The sequence below is a fragment of the Arachis stenosperma genome, chromosome 2, assembly GCF_014773155.1.
Source record: "Arachis stenosperma cultivar V10309 chromosome 2, arast.V10309.gnm1.PFL2, whole genome shotgun sequence".
Classification (NCBI taxonomy): Eukaryota; Viridiplantae; Streptophyta; class Magnoliopsida; order Fabales; family Fabaceae; genus Arachis; species Arachis stenosperma.
Window position 1 is genome coordinate 4,763,505 of NC_080378.1, and position 23,674 is coordinate 4,787,178.

Here is a 23,674-nt window from a genome sequence, read left to right on the forward strand (position 1 = left end):
AAGTTTTATGAACCTAAGGGGAGTGGGAATTATTTTACTCGTCCCCATAGACGGCGCCAATTGTTCTTGCTGAGTTTAGCCGGTGTATAGCTCGTCCATTGATGAATGTCTTCAAGCTTCTCGTCGGGATGAGTTATACGTCGACAAGGAGAGAACAAGGGGGTGGGTACCTGCAAAAGACACTCCGACGCTCAAGTTAGTAAGTGTTTAAGAGGTATATAATAATTCTATGAATATAGAATGTAAGACATGAAATGAAAGTTATCATATGTTATATTGTGTTTATAATAATTCTATGAATATAGAATGTATTGTTTATAATAATTCTATGAATATAGAATGTATTGTTGAGATTAGATATAGAATGTTCTTTTTATAGGCATAAAATTGATGAATAGAATTGATGTTATGACCGTTTGGTCATTAAGATAGAAATGATGGTTATTAAGTCGGTAATGAAGGTGTCAGTTACAAACAAAAGAATGAATGATAGTTAACACCGAGTTATAACTCATAATGCATAATAAAGACTGAGTTATAAGGTGACGGATCAGAAAGCATATTTTTTGAATCTTGACTGCATTAGCTACATAACTTGGTCACCTTGGGAAATCTGTTTGATAATGTGCCCAAATCCAAAAAGGAAGAAATAGTTATTATTACAGAACCTTTTCTTAGTTTTAGAAATAGCTTATTATAGGCATCTACTACTATTTATTTTATGAAAGATTCAATCTATGCGCGAAAAAATTATACACCTTATGCATGCTGATTCCTTTCACTATCCTACATGAATCTTGCAACAACAGCAACTCCATGATCATAAAGAATTGCCAAAGACAGAAACTCAATTTTATAACTCTTTTCTTTCCACAAATCAAGTTATAATTTATTTTTTCTCTTTGCAAAAATCCTAAAAGAGAGAAAATTATAGAGAGGAATAGAAAAATATACCAACAACAACCAAAGCTTTTCAATAATGAGTGCCACCAACTTTCTCCATCATGTCTTTGCTTTTCAATAACTTGAAGCCAACATCAGAAAAAACAGAGTTTCTGTTTCCCAATACATCAATCCAGCTTAATTACCACCTCAAATGAACTTAGAATTAAATGATATATAGCTAATGTATAGGATTACATCTCGATATGTGCACAAGCAACCTGCAGAAGATTGTAAAAATATTAAATTTGATACATCCATTTGTTTAAAAATAAACACCCAACTGTTGGATACACAAAAAAATGCGACCTTTTGAATAAAATGTGAGAGTTAACAAGTATTACAGATAAAAATGACTGTTTACCAGTAAGAAAGGATATTTCTTTAACTACAACTACAAACTGAGAGCTTTCCGGATAAATGAAAGAAAAGAATGCAAATTTTGCAGTTGGCATATGAGTTCAAGTGGTTAATGTTGTTTAAAGAAAGAGAAAAAAAAATTGACTTGAAGGAAAAGGAAATTTATGCACGTGTGAATTTAATTGTGGTAGCATGACAAACATGAAGGTTAGAGAATTACCTGCTCAGAAATCTCTACTCAGAATTTGTCTGCGATTGACTTGAATGGTGGGGATGTGGGAAATTTTGGACCAAATTTGTTGATGCTTGTTCTTGCAGTGTTTGCCCAGCAAATGACAGTTGTCAATATGAAGTAGCAAGAGAGAGGGAGGCAGCTTTTCTCCTGCAATATTCTCCAGCTTATGACACCATGAAATGTGTAATTTTTGGAGGGAGGTGAGGCGGAGAAGCTCGTTGCACTCCAATGTCTCCAGATTCTTAAAGTTGAAGAGATGCAGAGTGGTAAGGGACGGAAGATGAGGCAGCGAACCCACCTCTGGGTATGACTTTATTCTGCTCTCACTGCCATGACCTGAGATGGAGAGAAGAGTGAGGTTGTCCAAGTTGCCCAACCATGATAGGTCCTCGCATTCTCCTACCCTAAGCTCTTTCAGGTTAGGCGGCAAACCACCCTCTGGCGATCTGCAAATATTTGGGCAACCTTGTATGTTGAGAGACTGTAAATTTGGGAGAAGAGTATTCATGCCACGTGGCAATGCCTCCAACTTCGAGCACCAGCTAACATCGAGATGAGTCAAGTTAGGTGTAGCCAGTCCTTCTTGGGGGAATGACACAAATTGGGGGCAGTCAGAGATGATGAGACGTTGAAGAGCAGCATGTGGTGGCTCTGACATTGAAACTGATTCCAGATTTAAACACTCTCTTATCTCGATATTCTTGAGTTTGGGAAAGGCATCCAACGACAATGATGTCAGTGAATCACAACTGAATTCTATTTGTAGATGTACCAAATCATACTTGTGTTGTTGCTCGGGTAATTCAATGTGGTGGCAATAAAAGATTTTGAGCTTGTGCAAAGATTTGGGTAAACAATTGCCCCCCAAGGATACAACAGATGAACACCATGAGATTTCTATTTCTTGGAGGGAAGTTAGATGCTGGATGATCCTTGCACACTCCACCAGAGATTCAAATCCCCTAATTGATAACCTATTCCCATAGAGTGTCATCTCTTTACCCCATACTGGACCACGTTCTCGTATTTCCAGTTGGTGCACTTTGGAAACATCCGATGAGGAAGAAACGATTCTCATTAATACCTGATTAACCATATCTCCCTTTAACATTCGACACTCTCTTATTTGAAGGCTCTTAAGCTGAGGAAAGGCTTCTGACTCAGGTAAGTGCCACTCCTCCCAACATGGCATGTTGTGAAACTGCAAACGCTCCAGTGAGGGAAACGGTGCAATAGGTGAAGAATGTTGATCGCCTTCATTCTTGTAAAACTCCTTGCCAACTCTCTTCAGCTCATCAAAACTTTCGATGCGGAGGGACTGAAGAGAAGGCAGCTGTCCAAGTGAAGGCAGCATGCAGCAATTCTTGCAAGACTTGAGAGATACACTTGTCATGTTTTGGTACAAGGAATGCCCCATCCAGTCTGGAAATATTTTACCTTTGTATCCCTCAACACTCAACATTTTCAAGCCAGTGTGTGGTTGCAAGCCCCCAAGTATATCTTCTTCATCAGTATGTGTGTTTGAAACCATATCATCACCTGAAGACACAGACCATTTCAACAATAACTCCTCAATATGCTTCTTATCTATTATCCTTGCACTCCTTGCCTCATTGCCATCAACCACATTCTCTAATTTCTCAATCTCAAGTGATCCTTGAAGATTTAAAAGCCCTCCTAGCTCTTCCATTCCATTGTCTTCTTGCTTTCCCACCACAAACTTGCTTAAAAAAATGTGCAACTGTTTTAATTTGCCCATTCCTTTTGGCATTTCCTCCACGGAAGTACCCCTTATATCAAGATGCCGCAAATTCATAAGCTTATACATGTCATTGGGCAGCATAGTCAGGTTTGCACAATCTTCTAGCTTTAATGTTCGTAAATTACACAAATTGCACAATGACTCGGGCAATGTCTCAACAGCAGTCCAAGAGAGATCCAAATAGCGTAGGTTGATCAAGTCACCCAGGCTACTAGGCAACATAGTCAGCTTTAAACATCCTTCTAACTTTAAAGTTTGTAGATTGCACAAGTTGCATAATGACTTGGGCAATATCTTAACATCACTCCAAGAGAGATCCAAATAGCGCAATTGGATCAATTTTTTAGCAATTGAATTAGGAAATATATCGAGTGTATCAAAGGACAAAACTCTCAAGTATTTATTCTTTGACAATTTGTCACATGGTAATGTTGTGTGTGATTTCCCGAAATGAGCTTTATAATTGATATACAATAATGTCCTCAAAGATTCTCTTTTACTAGAGGAGCTTGTTTTCACAGAAGTTGAATGACCGTATGACAAATGCCGAGTTAGAATACTCATCTCTTTTTTTTCACCAAATCTACAATAAAGATCTCCAGCAAGAAAAGTTGCCAATTCATGCATGAGATCATGCATCACAAAATACTTCTCGAACTCGTTCTCGACCTGCTTGAAGAATAGTCTTGAAACCAAGCCATCGAAACACTCGCAACCAACTTCTTCTAGAGTCTGTCCCCTCCTTGGTGATTGTAAAAGATCTTCAGCCATCCACAGCAAGATTAATTCATCTTTATCAAGTTTATAATCTTTGGGATACAAGGAACAATAAACAAAGCAACGTTTTGAATGAGCAGGCAGATGATAGTAACTTATTAACAACGCAGGAACGATCTTACTGTCTGTCAAAGGAAATTCCCAAATGTCACTCGATAGTATTTTATTCCATTCTTCAACACGACTCTCTGAGCGCAACAAGCGTCCAAGTGTTTCTGCAGCTAACGGCAAGCCATCACACCTCTCGACAATCTTTCTACCTATTCCTTCCAGTTCTGAGCTCCCATTTGATTCAGGAAAGGATGCATTGTCCGCAAAAATAGACCAACAATCATCATCTGACAGTTGATTAAGGGTGTAAGAGTTATAGTGTTGGACTATTCGACCAACATTTACCATGCGGGTAGTTAGAAGAATAGTGCTTCCTTTTCTTCCATGTTGGAAAGGGACGATAAAACTATTCCACTTGTCAGCATCTTCACTCCAAACATCGTCCAAAACAATGAAGAACTTCTTTTCTGACAGTTTTTTCTTCAAATCTTGTTGAAGTAAATCAAAGCTGTCAAGACTACAAACACCCGAAGAGATCCCTTTTATAACATTCTTTGTAGTTTCAACAACATCAAAATGTTCAGAAACACAAATCCATGCTTTCAGATCAACCCTGTCCATCAAATCCTTGTTGTTGTACAGGCATTGTGCTAAAGTAGTTTTACCAACCCCGCCCATACCAACAATAGAGATGACGGACAAGTTATGATCATTATTGTCATTGAGCATCTTGATTAGTGCCTGTTGATCAGCATCCCTGCCGAACACATTCCCCTTCACAAGAGAAGTGGATGGAGGTCGCCATGAGGAGCTTCCCGTTGCAATCTGTTTGAGACCAAGGGTATCTTTGCGTTTCTCAAGATCTTCTATTCTTTTTACCACATCTTCTATCTTAGTAGCCATCTTCCTATTATACAAATTAAGGAATCGAGGAAGACGAATGCGTACCTTCTTGCGAATTTCAGCTCTGATTAAGACACGGTCCAGCAAGTCATCAGCAGTGTAGACAGCATCCCTGAGACTATCAAGCCATTTCCTCACAAGTTCGTTTCCAAACTGTTTCTGCTCCGCGTCGGCGACCAGAGCTTCAGCAGCCAAGAGAGCAGTCTGCAGCCTCTCAACCAACTGTCGGTTCAGCTTCTTACCCACCACCAATTTGACAAACTCACGTGAAATGAGCCTCTCAAAAACAACGTTGATGAAGCCAGATAGAAAAGCTCCGGCAACAAGTGCTCCAGGCATGATGTGATGAGCACAACAGCAGGAAATTAATCAATGCGTAATTGGAATTTCAGAATGTAACGAAGAAAGAGCAATATCGTAATAATGCTTGCATGGTATTCAGCAATAATGGGCATATAGCGAGATACAAACATAAAGATTCCTCAGCAAAAGGACTTTGGCATCGCGTGGAGTGCAATACTGGGTTTTCTCTTTACTTCTTTTTCATATTCTTCTTTGAAGGATCAAACAAAGTATTCAAAAAGCAAAAGTGAGACCAAAGCAAACTCGGAAAAAAAGAAGATAACACATCAAAAGGAACAAGCTGAGAATGAAGAGAAACTTGCTGCACAAGTAACCGGTATAAACAATGAAGACACAGCATTGTCAAAAGAGGTAGATCATGTTACTGAACATAATGGAAAACTCGACAGTGGTGATGCTGGATTATATATAAGATTATGCTTCCTCCATTGAACTACTGTGTTAAAAATGAGATACAAGGTAATTAATTGATAAGACTGAAATTACAAATGGTGTGGTTAACCAATAATATTTTTCATAATAATGGCATGGCATATATCCCAAAAAAAAAACTAAGTGAAAAGAGAATTTAATTAATAAAAAAACTAAAAATATTTGGTAACCAAAAGAAATTAGCCAAGAACAGCTAGAACTTACCTTATTTAGCATTCATTAATTGTTTCAATAATTAATGAATATTAAATAAGGTAAGTTCTCGCTTTTTTTTTTGTCTCCCTATCCCTAGTATTACCGTAAAAAAATTACACTCTATCATACAATTTCGTAAAGAGTTGTCAAGATATTTAGTCTATTAGGCAACAAATTAATAACAAAATAAAAATGAGTGAAATTCTTATCTAATTTTCATGAAGAAATCCCTTATCTTTATAAATTATATCTTATAATCCTTATCTTTATATATTATATGTTATGATTTCACCAATTTTATAACGGAAGTGTTTAGAACAAGCAAAATCAAACAGGGAAAAAAAGAAATGAAATAATGCATCACAGCGAATCTAATGTTTAATTGCAGAGGAATATAGAAGTTCCTTATATATATTCACTCTAAGGACTAAAAGATTTAATGGATGATATTATTAGTGTTTTAAAAAAAAAAAAGAAAAAAACTTAGATGATATGTTAGAAAAATATAATGTTCGAGATACAAGAATGCTAAAATTCAAGTTGATATATTTCTAACCTAAAGCTTGTTATCTTTACTATTTCCTACAATACTTGAAACAGTGAAAACATTTGAATAACAAAAACCAGAAAAATTAAAACAAGGACAAGATACCAAATATTTAACGTGAAAAATTCTCTCAATGTCAGAAGTAAAAACTACGGGTCATTTCAGACAAAAAAAAAAAAAAAGAAGTACCACTATAATCAAGTAAGGATACAAGAGAATTCCAAATAAGTGCACAAATCATGCTTACAGTAAGTTAAAACAACCAAGCACCAAAGTATATGAATGTGAACCAAAAAGATGAAAAATTTACAAAATTAGAGCTCCTTTGCGCGCACAATTTAAGAAAACAACTGCACTCTTTTTTTCCAAGAATATCTATCAATTTACAAATTTAATAAATTAACAATTCAATATATTTGAAATTTATATCAAGATACAATGAAAATTAGATGTAATAAGTTTTTAAAATAAATATTTAAAAATAGGAGTGCAGAAAAACTTATCTATCTAAGAAACTTGATAAATGCAGCCATGGAATCTGAAGTTTCAAATCTAAAACAACTTTAGCAGCTTCTGTTGTCTTAGTTCTGAGCTCTTCTCCTTCAACCAACACCATTTCTTCTCTAAGGGATTTGGCTGTCATCTCTACTAAATGATCACAAACAATAAACTAATAATAATATTGAATAACATAAGTTAAAAATGCGCGTTTGGAGTACAAAAATATGTGACGTATTGTTTAGAACAAAAATATGTATTTATATATGCATGATATAATAGCTTAGCAAATTCTGGCAAAATATTCGATAACTATGACTATGAGAGTTCTACTCTGCCATTTTCCATTACTTCTTATTTTAGCATGAAGGATCCTCTGATTTATGTTTCATATGCTACCTCCACTTTGCTTTAATTTATATTATTCTAGATTTAAATGTGTGTGAAGAACCAAAAAAAAAACACTAGAATACAAATGAGAGTACTTTTTTATTAAGAAAATAAAGTAACTTAAAATTATTTGCTTGTAAACGTTATTAGTAACTGCGGTATTAATAGTTCAATTAATTAGTGGAAAAGACAGAGACATAAATTTGCATTCCATCTTAAGAAGGATGGTATATTGGACATGTTTGAAATTGAATTACAAGTAAGATATCTTTTCTCTAACTGACTAACTAACTAACCGACATGCATGCATACACGCTAGACTCATGAGAATGAGATCTATATTTTGTCACACATTCTTGGAAGAAGCAGGCTGTCCTACCCTTGCACCCACAGCAAAGAATTCAGTGATGACTTCAAGGGGCGTGCCATTTGTTTCTGGAACCTTCAAGAACACAAATATCCAGGAGATGGAACAAGCAACAGCATACATGCCAAAGACACCGGCGAGTCCGATTGAGCTGAGCATCACCAGGCAGTGTGTATGTGACAATTATGTTTCCAATCCAGAACACTAAAGTGCATATAGCAATGCAGAGTCCGCGCACCCTCATTTGGAAAATTTTGAAGCAGAGTATGTTTAGAATTGGTGCATAATCCATCTTGAAGCAGCAGAAGTAAACCACAACGGATATAGTTGAGATTAGTACATGCACGATGGAGCTGAACTCTACTGTGTTTCCAATGACCAAAAGCATAAGTGAGTCTATCAACACAGGAATCATGTTGAGTCCTAGTTGTCTGCACATCAAGGAATCTGTTTTTGACAAGTAGACAACAACAAATAAAAGCAAATAGAAGATGCTTAAAAAGTGCACTAAAGAAAAAACGGTTTCTCCCTCTCCCTCTCATTTCAAACCTTCTTCTCCTACTTGGATCTCAAATGTTTCTTCTAATTGGGTTTCGGAGGTTCTTGTTTCCAAGAGTTTTGGATTTTTTTTTCTGTGTTTATGAGGTGATGAATGTTGGCGGTCCAATGTTGCTCCCAAGACTTTTTCTATGAACAAAAGAATATGTAAATTTATTTATCTTAGATTATGAATAGGCTTGTAGACTTGTTAAAAGTATTTGCGCTTATATAAGTATTTGGATTGGAATTTTCATGCCTGCTAAGAGATAAATTTTCCTATGCACCGATAACGGTACCCATTTGGTTTGCTACACAATCAGATCGATGAAAAGAACATTAGCACAAAGGAAGTTGAGGCTGAGATAATGTCAAATGATACAAGAATATTTTAAAAGTCATTACATGCTCATCAACTTGCCATTGTCATAGAGGCTGCCCAGTGCACATTTTAATGGTTGCTGACATTAACTAGTAAGAGAATGATAATATGCCTAAAATTCAAAGGAATCCCAATTAGGCTTGAAATTAAAAGAACATCTTATCACATCAGCTAAAGGATAGTAGAAGAAAATAGGCAGCACACAAGTTCAAATTAGAAAGAGTTAGTATATGCATCTACTATTTATTTAATCTGATAACTAACTGTCAAATAAGTGTATGTTTTAATCAACAGAAAATAATTCAACAGCAATACTTTATAGCTTTTAGTTTTGAAAGCAAATTCTTATTTTTGTGGATTCCTTCTATATGAATATTTAAACACACCAAGTAAATAAGAATATGATCACAAAATTGTTTGAACAGTAAGCTATCGATTGTTAGACTAGATGTGAGGTTTAAGAACTCTCAAATTTTCAAAGCAAAGGTAGTAAGCTTGATAATCCAACAGAATCCACAAGCATGGTAGCCACCTTCGTACAAAGACATGCTCTCTTCAAACTTGCGTCATACTTGATCTTTATTCAAACAGGACACATTAAAGGGGTTATGAACTGAGATGTTAGACCCATCAAATCCTGAAGGTGATACTTGCCATATATATTCTTTTAGAAGCAGAAAAACTTGGACCCTAAAGCTTTTGACATCAGAGTCACAGAACATGACAAGCTTAACAGTTGATAATAAATTTTGAATCATCACTGACATGTTATCTTTACTATTTCCTACTTTCCATATCATTTTTTCAAGTCCTGTGTTAAAAATCTGATAAAATTCAATTCATAATATATGGGTTTTGCTAACTTGTGCCCTAAGGGCATTGGTTAAACATACCATAAAAGGAAATGCTTTATAAAAGTTATTACAAAAATGAACTTTTTTACGATTTCAATGCATTGAATACATCAAAAACATTAAAAGTTTCTATTATTGTATTTTTAAAATGTGCCCTTAGCGCACAAGTTAGTTAAATCCTTATTATATTTATTCATATGAAATCTCATGAATACATAGATAGTGTCTCATATAAAATTGTGTAAGTACTTTCTTTCTTCTTTTTTGAAAAAGAAGTACTTTTTCTGTTGCAAAAGGACACAAATTCCAAATATTACAATTTAGAAAGCAAAAATTTTCAATTTTAGAAACAGAAAAAACATTTATTTGGCAAATACCTCATCAATTGGAATAGCTGTTTGAGAGAATAATTGGCATATCAATACACAAAATGGTGGCAGCGATAGAACAACAGAAACCAGAAAAATAAAAATAGGGAAAGAACACCAAAATTTTAACGTGGAAAATTCTCTCAATGTAAGAGATAAAAACCACGGGTCATTCAGACCAAAAACGAAGTACCACTATAATCAAGTAAGGATACAAGAGAATCCTAAATAAGTGCACAAATCATGTTTACAGTAAGTCAAAACAACCAAACACTAATGCATATAAATGTAAAACAAAAAAAGATGAAAAATTCACAAAACCAGTGCTACTTTGCGCATGCAAGCCGTATCTCACCCTCCAAATCTTATCTTAATCGTCCAACCATTCAGAATGAAAAAGTACGTCTAGAACTTGCTGTCAAAATTTTAGTCCAATCCAAGGTTGAACCACTCCCAACTGCAGATTTATAGTGACTGCATAATCAACCCAAAAAGAAAAAAATATATATCATTCCAGTAACAATATGGTAATGAAAATTGAGGTCCATTTCATCAAAATTAATCCACACCAAAGTGCATATTATTCGAGTATCATAACAAATCGTAAAATTTAAAATTGTCAATTTAGTAAAAGTATGATTCTGTTCATGAAATGTTTGAACAAAAAGCAGTCAATTATTAGACTAGATGTAGAGTTTAAGAACTCACATAATTTTCAAAAGAAAGCTCGACATTCTCAGCAGAATCGACTAGCAATCAAACACTCAAAGCCCAGACCTAATAAGTTTTTTTTAACAAGGAGAAAGTTTATCAACATTGTCTTAGATAACAGATTTTATTAATGAATAATGACATTACAGATGTCTTTATAAATTCATGTAATAAACTTGAATGCATTAGAAATGATACATCTTTTTGTTTAAATTTACAAGCTCCACGACTCGTTTGCGGTTTTGGCATTGTAACAGCTTTGGCAGCAGTTGAAGAACTAAAATTAAGTTGATATTTATAGTGCATTTAGTTTAGTATATACATTAAAAATGGGAAAGGTAGAAACACCATCTTTCCCTGAACTACGTATAACTAATTCCTTCTCAAACCAAGCTATCATCATCATCTTTTTTTTCTTACTCCAACAAAAATAGGAAAAGTAAATTGTACGGAGGAAAGAAATAACTATACCAACCTGAAGCATGAACTTGGGATTGAATTAAGATAATTTAGATATGGTTACCAAACCTCAATATGTGTTTCCTGAAACACAAATTAAAAATATTTCAAGACTTAGAGTGTTTGTCACAAAAACCACACACAATTATGTGAAAACCCCATGAACACAATGTTGAATTATTGGTTTGATTTTAGAGTCAACAGTGAAAGGAAATGATACCAATTGGTTTGGTATGTGTACAGAACTGCACACACCATTGAGTGAAGTTGATAGGAACGAAATTGTTGCTGATGGCATCACTACAACTTCTTCGACTACTTCAGGTACATGATTATCATCTTCAAATATGGAAAGCATATTCTTTGCATCTTGACTGCATTAGCTACATATCTTCGTCACCTTGGGAAATCTGTTTGATAACGTGTCCAAATCCAAAAAGGAAGAAATAGTTATTATTACAGAACCTTTTCTTAGTATTAGAAATAGCTTATTATAGGCATCTACTACTATTTATTTTATGTAAAATTCAATCTATGAGCAAAAAACTTATACACCTTATGCATCCTGATTCCTTTCACTATCCTACATGAATCTTGCAACAACAGCTAACTCTATGATCATAAAGAATTGACAAAGACTGAAACACAATTTTGTAACTATTTTCTTTCCACAAATAAAGTTATGATTTATTTTTTCTCTGTGCAAAAAGCAAAAAAGAAAGAAAATTATAGAGAGGAATAGAAAAATCTACCAACAACAGCTTTTCAATAATGAGTGCCACCAACTTTCTCTATCATATCTTGCTTTTCAATAACTTGAAGCCAAAAGCAGAAAACACAGTTTCTGTTTCCCAATACATGAATCCAGCTTAATTACCACCTCAAATGAACTTAGAATTAGATGAAGATGTATAGCCAATGTATAGGATTACATCTTGATATGTGCATAAGCTACCTGCAGAAGATTGTAAAAATATTAAATTTGATACATCCATTTGTTTAAAAATAAACACCCAACTGTTGGATACACAAAAAATGCGATTTTTTTGAATAAAATATGAGAGTTAACAAGTATTACAGATAAGAATGACGGTTTCCCAGAGTAAGAAAGGATATTTCTTTAACTACAACTGCAAACTGAGAGCTTTCCCGATAAGTGAAAGAAAAGAATGCAAATTTTGCCGTTGGCATATGAGTACAAGGGGTTAATGTTGTTTAAAGAAAGAGAAAAAAAAGTGACTTGAAGGAAAAGGAAATTTATGCATGAGTGAATTTCATTGAGGTAGCATGACAAACATGAAGGTTAGAGAATTACCTGCTCAGAAAATTCGGTCGTCATCGACTTGAATGGTGGGGATGTGGGAAATTTTGGACCAAATTTGTTGATGCTTGTTCTTGCAGTGTTTGCCCAGCAAATGACAACCCTCAATTTGAAGTAGTAAGAGAGAGGGAGGCAGCTTTTCTCCTGCAATATTCTCCAGCTTATCACACCATGAAATGTGTAATTGTTGGAGGGAGGTGAGGCAGAGAAGCTCGTTGCACTCCAATGTCTCCAGAGTGTTAAAGTTGAAGAGATGCAGAGTGGTAAGGGAGGGAAGGCGAGGCAGCGAACCCACCTCTGGGTATGACTTTATGCTCTTACACCCAAAACCATTAATGAAAAGATGAGTGAGGTTGTCCAAGTTGCCCAACCATGATACACCCCTCACGTGTTCCTCGCATCCTCCTACCCTAAGCTCTTTCAGGTTAGTCGGCAAACCACCCTCTGGCGACCTGCAAATGTTTGGGCAATCTCGTATGTTGAGAGACTGTAAATTTGGGAGAAGAGTATTCATGTCACGTGGCAATGCCTCCAACTTCCAGCAGCCACTAACACCGAGATGAGTCAAGTTGGGTGCCGCCAGTCCTTCTCTTGCAAACGACACTAATTTGTAGCAGCCCTCGATGGTGAGACGTTGAAGAGCAGCGTGTGGTGGCTCTGACTTTGAAACTGATTCCAGATTTGAACTCCCTGTTATCTGGAGATTCTGGAGATTGGGAAAGGCATCCAACGACAATGAGGTCAGTGAATCACAGCTCTCATCTATCTGTAGATCTACCAAATCATATTTCTGTTGTTGCTGGAGTAATTCAATTTGGCTGCACCTATATATTCTGAGCTTTTGCAAAGATTTGGGTAAACAATTGTCCCCCAAGGATACAACAGACTCACACCACAAGAAATGTAGTTCTTGGAGGGAAGTTAGATGGTGGATGATCCTTGCCTTAAATGCACACTCCGCCACACATTCAAATCCCCTAATTGATAAACTATCCCCATTAAGCCTCATCCATTTATCCGATTCTGTATGACCTTCTCGTATTTTCAGCTGGCGCACTTTGGAAACATCCGATGAGGAAGAAACGATTCTCATGAATACCTGATTAAGCATATCTCCCTTTAACATTGGACACCCTCTTATTTGAAGGATCTTAAGCTGAGGAAAGGCTTCTGAGTCAGGTAAGCGCCACTCTTCCCAACATGGCATGTCATGAAACTGCAAACGCTCCAGTGAGGGAAACGGTGCAATAGGCAAAGAATGTTGATCGCCTTCATTCTTGTAAAACTCCTTGCCAATTCTCTTCAGCTGACGAAAACCATGAATGCTTAGGGACTTGAGAGATGGCAGCTGTCCAAGTGACGGAAGCACGCAGCAATCCCAGCAATATTGTAGAGATACACTTGTCATGTTTTGGTACAAGGAATGCCCCATCCAATCTGGAAATATTTTACCTTTGTATCCACAAACACTCAACTTTTTCAAGCCAGTGTGTGGTTGCAAGCTGTGGAGTATATCTTGTTCATCAGTATGTGTTTTTGAAACCATATCATCACCTGAAGATAGAGACCATTCCAACAATACTTCATCAACGTGCTTCTTATCTATTATCCTTGCTCTCCTTGCCTCATTGCCATCAACCACATTTTCCAATTTCTGAATCGTAAGTGATCCATGAAGATTTAAAAGTCCTCCTAACTCTTCGATTACATTGTCTTCTTGCTTTCCCACCACAAATTTGCTTAAAGTGTGCAACTGTTTTAATTTGCCCATTCCTTTTGGCATTTCTTTCAGAGGAGTACCCCATATATCAAGATGCCGCAAATTCATAAGCTTATACAAGTCATTGGGCAGTATAGTCAGCTTTGAACAACCTGCTAACTTTAAAGTTTGTAGATTGCACAAGTTGCACAATGACTCTGGCAGTGTCTCAACAGCACTTCCAGAGAGATGCAAATAGCGTAGGTTGATCAATTCACCCAAGCTACCAGGCAACTTAGTCAGCTCTGAACATCCTTGTAACTTTAAAGTTTGTAGACTGCACATGTTGCATAATGACTCGGGCAATATCTTAACAGCACTCCAAGAGAGATCCAAATAGCGCAATTGGATCAATTTTTTAGCTATCGAATAAGGAAATATATTGTGTGTATGAACGGACAAAACTCTCAAGTATTTATTCCTTGACAATAGGTCACATGATAATGTTGCGCGAGTTCCATGATTGATATACAATAATGTCCTCAAAGATTCTATTTTACTAGAAGAGCATGTTTTCTTACGGATTGAACGATCGAATAACAAATGACGAGTTAGAATACTCCTCTCTTTCTTTTCACCAAGTTCTGAGAATCTACAATAAAGATCTCCAGCAAGAAAAGTTGCTAAGTCATGCATGAGATCATGCATCACGAAATACTTCTCATCATCGTTATCGACCTGCTTGAAAAATAGTCTTGAAGCCAAATCATCAAAACACTTGCAACCAACTTCTTCTAAAGTTTGTCCCCTCGGTGGTTGTAAAAGGTCTTCAGCAATCCAAAGCAAGATTAGTTTATCTTTATCAAGTTTATGATCTTTGGGATACAATGAACAATAAACAAAGCAACGTTTTAAATGAGTAGGCAGATGATGGTAACTTAATAACAATGCAGGAACAATCTTACAATTTTCCACAGGAAAGTCCCAAATGTCACTCAATAGTATTTTATTCCAATCTTCAACACGATGCTCTGAGCGCAACAAGCGTCCGAGTGTTTCTGCGGCTAACGGCAAGCCATCACACCTCTTGACAATCTTTTTACCTATTCCTTCCAGTTCTGAGCTTCCATTTGATTCAGGAAAGGACGCATTGTCGGCAAAAATAGACCAACAATAATCATCTGACAGTTGGTTGAGAGTGTAAGAGTTATAGTGTTGGACTATTCGACCAACATTTACCTTGCGGGTAGTTACAAGAATAGTGCTCCCCTTTCTCCCATGTTGAAAAGGGGTGATAAAACTATTCCACATGTCAGCATCTTCACTCCAAACATCATCCAAAACAATGAAGAATTTCTTTTCTGACAGTGTTCTCTTCAAATCTTTTTGAAGTGATTCGAAGCTGTCAAGACTACAATCACCTGAATTGATCTCCTTTATAACATTCTTTGTAGTCTCAACAACATCAAAATTTTCAGAAACACAAATCCATGCTTTGGGATCAAACTCCTTCATCAAAGCCTCATTGTTGTACAGCCATCGGGCTAAAGCTGTTTTACCAACCCCTCCCATACCAACAATAGAGATGACAGACAACTGATGATGATTGTTGTCATTGAGCATCTTGATTAATGCCTGTTGGTCACCATCCCTGCCGAACAAATTCCCCTTGTTGACAAGAGAAGTGGATGGAGGTCTCCATGAGGAGCTACCTGTTGGAATGTCTTTGAGACCAAGGGTATCTTTGCGTTTCTCAAGATCTTCTATTCTTTCAACCACCTCTTCTATCTTAGTCACCATCTTCCTACCAGACAAATCAAGGAAGTGAGGACGATGAATGCATGTCTTGTTGCGAATTTGAGCTTTGATGAAGACACGGTCCAGCAAGTCATCAGCAGTGTAGAGAGCATCCTTGAGATCATGAAGCCACTCCCTGACGAATTCGTGTCCAAACTGCTTCTGCTCAGCGTCAGCAGCCAGAGCTTTGGCAGCCAAGATAGCAGTCCTCAGCCTGTAAACCAACTTCCGGTCCAGCTTCTTGCCCACCACCAAGTCGACAAACTCGCGTGAAATGAGCCGGTCAAGAACAACGTTGGCGAAGCCAGAAACTAAAGCTCCAACAACAAGTGCTTCAGCCATTGATATGATACAGATCAGAAGAACAGGAAATGAATAAGTGAGTGATTGGATTTTGAGAATGTAAGGAAGAGAGAGCAATATTGCAATAATGCTGCAAGGTAAAGAAAGGTATTCAGCAATAATAGGCATATAGCTGACTTTGCAGTTGACTTCATTTTTATCTTCTTCTTTGAAGGATGAAACAAAGTATTCAAAAAATCTAAAGTGCGACCAATGGAAACTAGTCTTTGTGGAAATTAATAGTGTTTAGACATTGGCTTCACGCGGTACCTGTCTTTAAGCACTTTTCTTAATTTCTTATGCTTAGTTTGTTTGGAACTCATCATTTTTTTGTGGTTGTGGCTTAGATTTCATATAAATATATAATTGACTTGTTGACTGCAGGTGATCAGTGGAGTTCCATATTCAATTAATTCTTCTTCTTCCTTCAATTTGTTTGAGAATTTTACTGTACACACAAACAAAAAAAAAAACCCCAAAAACTCCCAAATTGTAGTATCATACTCATACATACATATCTTCGATTTGAATTATTTCTCTGAGATCGTATCACTGGATCAAGACTTGAGAGCTAATTAATTATATTATGTAATATAAATTTAAAATATTATATTATTTAAAGATAAATTATATAATAATATAATATGTGAAAAATATTGTACAAAATATTAACTGATAATTTATATATGATTTAATATAATTATTCAAAAATAAATACAAAAAAAAAATATCTTTAATGGTTACTTTTTAATTCAATATAAATATTATAATAATAATATGTATTAAATTTAATTGATTAAAAAATTTAAAAAATGGGTTAGTAACATTAAAATTGATTTAAATTTTGTAACGGACGATGATAAATGACATATTAATACTATAGAGAAATCTAATTATTTTTTATATACTAAATTGCAAAGTTATCATTTATATATGTGAAATTGTTTATGTGATACAAATACATAAAGTATGACATAAGCTTATTTTGTATGTTGGTATTAATTTTATATGTAATAAAGAGATAAATAGATAGATAGAAATAGTAAATTATCAACTCTTTTATCATTTTCATATAAATTCAATTTTAAGTGAATGATCGTCTAACAATAATAGTTAAAATATTTAAATGGCTGGGGGTTAACTACTAAAAATGTCCCCGAATTATTCAAACGCTGACAAAAATATACTCGAATTTTACTATCGACAAAAATGCCTTCAGATAATTTAAAAACACAACAACAATACCCAACAGTAAATATATATTTTGAAAAAATACCTTAAAAATCGTATTTTGATGTAATTTTTTGCAATCATGATTATAAAAATAAGATATTATTATACATAAAATTTGGTGATTTTTCATTAAGTATATATTTTTTATAATTTTTTTTGTTAACAACTAATAACACTTTTAAAAAATCAAAAAACAATATATACATAACAAAAAATCACCAAAATTTAAGAATAATATTTTTTATAATCATTTTTACAAAAAATTACATCAAAATTCATTCTCTAATATATTTTTTGAGAAATACATATTTAATGTTAGTTTTTTTTTTTTGCAAGATTATCTAACATTAAATATGTATTTCTCAAAAAATATATTAGAGATTTAATTTTGATGTAATTATTTGCAAGAATGATTAAAAAAATAAGATATTATTGTCCTTAAAATTTGGTAATTTTTTGTTGAGTATATATTTTTTTTGTAATTTTTTTGTTAACAACTAATAATACTTTTAAAAAATCACAAAAAAATATATACTTATAAAAAAATCACCAAATTTTAAGAATAATAATATCTCATTTTTTTAATTATTCTTGTAAAAAATTCAATCTTTAAGGCATTTTTTGAAAATATATATTTACTGTTGGGTATTGTTGTTGTATTTTAAATTATTTAAAGGCATTTTTGTTGATAATAAAATTCGGGTGCATTTTTGTCAGCGTTTGAATAATTTGGGAGCGTTTTTGGTAGTTAACCCTTTTATAAAAAGATTATTAATTTAAATGTAAAAGAGAAAATAGAAAAATAAGGGTGAAATATCTATTTACATGTACAAATAATTTAGCAAGTAAGTAATTTTGACAACAAAATAACATATAAATCAATTTGTCTAATATAAGATATCTTTAGACTTTAATCTGTTGAAATTATTTTTATTAAAATATGAATTTTTTTACTATATTACTATTTACTCAGTTAAGTTAAGTTGATCTAATAGTTAACTTATTAGTCTGCTTAAATAAGTGTCAGAAATTTGAATTCTACCAATAAATTAGTCCTTGACCTGAGTTAAAAGATGCAGTAAAAAAATACTATTTACTTCGTTTTAAATTACATGATGAGACAACCCAAGCAAGTAACAGCCAAACTAAACCATTGCGTAGTTTACTAGTTTATAATAGGGTTAAGTACGATTTTGATTCTTAAGGTTGGAGTTAATTTTTTTTGTCTCTAACTTTTTTTTGTTTACAAAATCATTCCTAATGCTTAACTTGATTTTAAAATTGTCCTTCAGACTAAAATGGCCTTCCCTTTCCACTTCTTCCTCAAAATCAACCAAAAGCAGAAACAGAAGCAACAATAAAACAATAACAACCAAAAGCAAAAGAACAACAACAACACCAGCAGCAACAATAATAAAATCAAAAATAAAATCAATGTAATCAGAAGCATAAATAGAATTAGAATAAAACAAAAGAAACAGAAATAGAACAAATCAAAATCAGAAAAATAATGAAATCAAATAACAGAATCAGAATCAAAAGCACAAAAATAATGAAATCAGAAGAAACAAAAGCAGCAAAGTTCTTCGAGGGATTTGTCACTGAAAATAGAAACGGAGAGGAGCAGTAATGACTGGCGACCGAGCGAGGAGGAGAAGCAGAAACATCAAGCGGCGCGCGACATTCACCCTCGCGGATCTGCGGACGTCGACGTTGACGAAGACCGAACGACGACGAGCAACGACAGCGAATTTCCTTTTCCACCTTCCCTTCCCCCTCTTCTTCCCTGAAAAATCCAAACCCTCCCCAGCTTGATTTTCTTCCTCTGGTTCCAACCCTTTAACCCCTTTTTTTATATATATATTTTTTAATTAGGGATAATTTGATAATAAAAATTAAAATTTTGATAAAAATGATGATTTTAAAACTAAACTAAACTTTAGCGACGATTTTATAAAAAAAAAAGTAAGGGTTAACCACTAATTATACTCCCGGATTTTGTAAACGCTGACAATAATGCCTCTCACTTTTATTATCGACAAAATCGTTGGATAATTTAAAAACGTGCACCAAATGCCCGTCCGGCAAGTGATGCTTTCTCCGTTGACGGAAGTGTGTGATGTGGCAAACGGAAAAGTTTGTGTGGCAAATAGAGAGCTTAGCTGGACCCGTTCCCCAATTTTCCAATTCATTAACCTAATCCCCAATTACAAAATGAGAACGTGATGCATCTGAAGAGCCGTTCAACCATGGATGCAGCAGGTATGAAGCGAAGGTCTGCGTTAATGGTAGAAGGCGGCAACGATAGGTGCGAAGACTCTGGTATGAAGCAGTACGATGGTATGTGTCGCTGTTCTCTTGCTGTTATTGCTCTGAGATCGAAGATGAATGTTAACCCAGGGAGGTGGTTCTTTCGGTGCCCACTATGGAAGGTAAGCATGACTGAATTTTGCCCTCTAATGGGTCTTTGTTATTATTCCTGTTTTAATATGTGTTTCGCATGTTATGATTGATATGTTCTTCATGGGTTTTCAATTTTTGTTTTTGACAGAATAAAAACCAGGATTGCAAATATTTTCAATGGATTGATGAATTGAAAGAGCAAGACATGGTTGAAGAGAAGGAATGTTCTTGGAACAACAAACCCAGGCTATCTTCAGGTGGAAAACTCAAACAGAAGAGCACTAGAAAACTGTCCGAATCAGTGCAGTATGAGGACATTGACCCCATGGTGCTACTTGTTCTTAGAAAAAAATTGAAAAAAAAATTGAGGAGGATTGAAATTTTTCTAATCATGATGTGCATTGGGGTTGCAATTGATGTCTTCATCAATTTTTTGCTCTGTTTAAGAACTGAGTTGGACTAATGTTAAATAGTGGATGAAGAGTAAATGTGAATAATTAGTGTGTATTTTGATAACTGTGAATGTGCCAAATTTGGTTGAAATTGGGAATCACAACTCTTGTATTGTGTTTTCATGGAACCTGATGTGTATTAAGAGTGTACCAAATTATTGGACTATAAATTTGATGAGAACCTGATATGTGTTGTGTTTTGCAAAGTGCAGTAAAACCAAATAGAATACTTGTAGTACAAACTTGGTAATTAACATTTAAATGTACTAAGTCTGATCACATTGACCATAAGAGATTACATAACATTTATAGCAATCCCCAAAAAGTAAATAAACATTTCGTGTAATTCAAGCATAACCTGTGATCAAGTGACAATAACTCTGAAAACAAATTAAACAAGTCAACAGAGTTCAATAACTCTGAAAACAAAAAGTACTAAACAGAGTCAAACACAACTTAGTTCAATAACTTTGAAAACAACTTAAACAAGTCAGCCAAAAAGTTCATTAACACTCAAAACAAAGGTTTCCTAAATAAGTTCTACAATGTCAAAAGACCATATAACAACACATTCATCATGACTTCTTCTTTGGTTTTTGTGAAGGCTTTGAAAGTGCAGGTGTGGGCATGAATTCCATGAATCTCTTTGTGGTACCCTTGCTTGTTGCATTCATTGTTTGGTGAGAAACCAATGAGGGAGCACTGGAGCTAGAATTTGACACATGCACTTGGGCTGAAGTATTGGGCTTCACAGGAATATTGGGCCTTTCAGCCACATTGGGCCTGACTTGTGGTGGTCTAAAAGGTACATTGGGCCTCATTGAGGTAGCCCTTGCAGTGGGAGCAGCAGCCACACTGGGCCTGACCTGTGGTGGCCTAATTGGATCATGTGCTGGTGCAATAGTGCATGGTGGTCTCATAATGGGGATCTTTGCCCTAGCACTAGATGCACCCCTCCTCACGAATCTTGGAGCAGCAGCTACAGCACCAGCAACCTTTGGTGGAGCTGACTTGTTGATAGCAGTGGTTGAATCAGATGCTGCTGCAGGGTTTGATTCCTTTGCCATCTCCATTGCCCTATACATCATTCGCTCACCTACACTTATGTCATTTTCTACCTTGAACCACTCTTCTGCCTCCCTTTGTATCAAATTAGGAGAAATTCTAAGCTTGTTAACTAATTCTCCAGCCACCCATTTATAGGTTACTGATCTAGATTTGTTACTCCTTGGACATGTGTGCTCATCAACTAGCGTCTTGATTTGAAAACTTGGTGAAAATTTTCTCCTTGAACAATACACCTCCCACGGATAGTCTTGATTATAACAAATTACTCTGCATCTTAAAGGCTCCACCTTTAAAAAGAACACTTCCCTCCCCATTTGGATGTTAAACTTCTTAACAGCATCCTTGAACTCTTGCATCGTTGCAAACTCCATGCCCAGCTCGAGTTTAACTTAGCCAAAGCGTGCTTGAGGATTGTGTTGTGGAAATACCGGAACCCCATTTTTATCATCTGATTCAGGTAAATTGTGAAGATCCTCAGACTCGAACTGGAACTCATTTTCCCCACCCTTATCAACTCCATCAACATTATCCTCATGTACAGGCACAATTACTGTTGGGGCCTCATTGTCACTGGGAGGAATAATTCTCTGACTTGATGGTTGTGGCCTTGAGTGTCTCTTCCTTCTTTCTGATTGTCTTAAATTACCGTCTCCCTCCTCATTATGATTCTCTTCTACAATAACATAAAATAAAATAATTCGTTGTTAACAACATCACAGTTTAGTATTTTTATGAAACCTAAATTGCATAATTTTTTAAATGAAATTACCTTCTACTGCAGGTTCAACATGTGGATTCACATCTTCATTTGACACATTCTTCACAGATTCTGCTTCTCCTCTAGCTTCTTCAACTGTTGGTTCCCCTACTACTTTGGTGGTTTTCGATGGTGGTGGCCTTGCATGTTTCTTTCTAATTCTCTTTCTACCATATCTACCGACATCCTCGGTGGTTGAGTCACCAACTACTGCCACTTGGCTCTCCCAATTTTGCTCCTCATTAGTTTCATGTGCAGCAGTTTGATCTCCCTCAACTTAGGGTGCCTCAATTGGTAGTACATTAGTGGTCTTAACACTATTGTTGTTTTCATCATACACCTCAGAATCAACATTACCCTTGTCTTGACCCACTTCTCCATTACCATTGTACTGATCTTCCATCACCTCATCTTCTCCCTGTCTTTCTTCATCACGATACACATCCTCATCGTCTACCTCTACAACTTCTACCTCATCATCAAATACCTTGATTTCATCTACATACTTAGAATTTTCTAGAACAGGATGCTCAAAATACAAGTGAACCATGTTACCATTTTTTATAGCAGCATCACACATACTAACAACATCAGCATCCCTCTTAAGCGGCCTTAAACCATTTGATAAGTCAAAACCAGGCTCCAACCAATAAACGTCCTTAAACCCTGTGTAACCTAAATCGAGAAACAACCCTTCTACCAGAAATAAATTACAAGTATCCACACATACTCTGTCAATGTTGCTAACAGTACCCCCAGAATATTGCATTCCACCCTTTTGATTGCTTTCTAACCTACCCATGTGGTGCATCACAAATGTTATGAGTGCTGACATCTGAAATTTCAAACAGAAAAAAATACACATTTTAATACTAGTACATCACCAATCAACTACTAAAATTGTTCATCCAAAATAGAAAAAAATACCCTAACTAAACCCTAAACCAATGCAATACAGCAAACAACGCATACATCAAGTGACAAAACTTTAATGCCCGGAAATCCAAATTGTCACATACTTAGTTGTCATTTTTTTCCCATCAAAGACCATATAGCCACAGCAACATGAACGAAGACAAAGTTCCTAATGGCAGAGGCAAAGATATTACGCGTACCTTGTCAGATGAACAACCACCAACATGCAACAATGTCCCTCCAAACCAGCGTTGCGGCGACGATAGACTGACGATCGTCTTGGACGGTGACTTGAAGAGGAGAAGATGGAGAGGCTACTATGACTCCAGTGTTAACTTTTTTACTCTTTTTGACCCTCTTTCACAGTGTTAAAATCTTTTAACTTCTTAATACATTAGTTGAAATTAGGTTACTAATTAGGAATTAGGGTTATTGAATTAGGAAATTTGGGAATGAATCCAGGTAAGCTTTTCATTTGCCACACAAGCTTTTTCGTTTGCCACATCACACACTTTCGTCAACGGAAAAAGCATCACTTGCCGGACGGGCATTTG

At 35.4% G+C, this 23,674-nt stretch overlaps 2 protein-coding genes across 5 annotated transcripts; both read right to left on the bottom strand.

Annotated features, from left to right (window-relative positions):
* Positions 1–1,526: 1,526 nt before the first annotated feature.
* Positions 1,527–5,369, bottom strand: LOC130962411 (putative disease resistance protein At3g14460). The gene has a single exon (XM_057888629.1). The coding sequence runs from the start codon at positions 5,367–5,369 to the stop codon at positions 1,527–1,529; it is 3,843 nt and encodes a 1,280-aa protein (XP_057744612.1).
* A 4,761-nt stretch (positions 5,370–10,130) lies between these two features.
* LOC130958013 (putative disease resistance protein At3g14460) lies at positions 10,131–16,424 on the bottom strand. Of its 4 annotated transcripts, none has more exons than XM_057884906.1 (6): positions 12,449–16,424; positions 11,886–12,088; positions 11,389–11,543; positions 11,150–11,217; positions 10,672–10,740; positions 10,131–10,437 (listed from the first exon to the last, which is right to left on the bottom strand). In XM_057884906.1, the coding sequence occupies exon 1, from the start codon at positions 16,419–16,421 to the stop codon at positions 12,453–12,455; it is 3,969 nt and encodes a 1,322-aa protein (XP_057740889.1). In that variant the 5' UTR covers positions 16,422–16,424; the 3' UTR covers positions 10,131–10,437; positions 10,672–10,740; positions 11,150–11,217; positions 11,389–11,543; positions 11,886–12,088; positions 12,449–12,452. The 4 variants fall into 4 exon arrangements, with proteins under 4 accessions (XP_057740889.1, XP_057740881.1, XP_057740897.1 ...); XM_057884898.1 differs by having other exon boundaries at positions 11,354–11,543; XM_057884914.1 differs by lacking the exon at positions 10,672–10,740.
* Positions 16,425–23,674: the final 7,250 nt, after the last annotated feature.

Coding starts and splice junctions, on each gene's coding strand:
- LOC130962411 (XM_057888629.1), bottom strand. CDS start 5,369: ATGCCTGGAGCACTTGTTGCCGGAGCTTTTCTATCTGGCTTCATCAAC.
- LOC130958013 (XM_057884914.1), bottom strand. CDS start 16,421: ATGCCTATTATTGCTGAATACCTTTCTTTACCTTGCAGCATTATTGCA.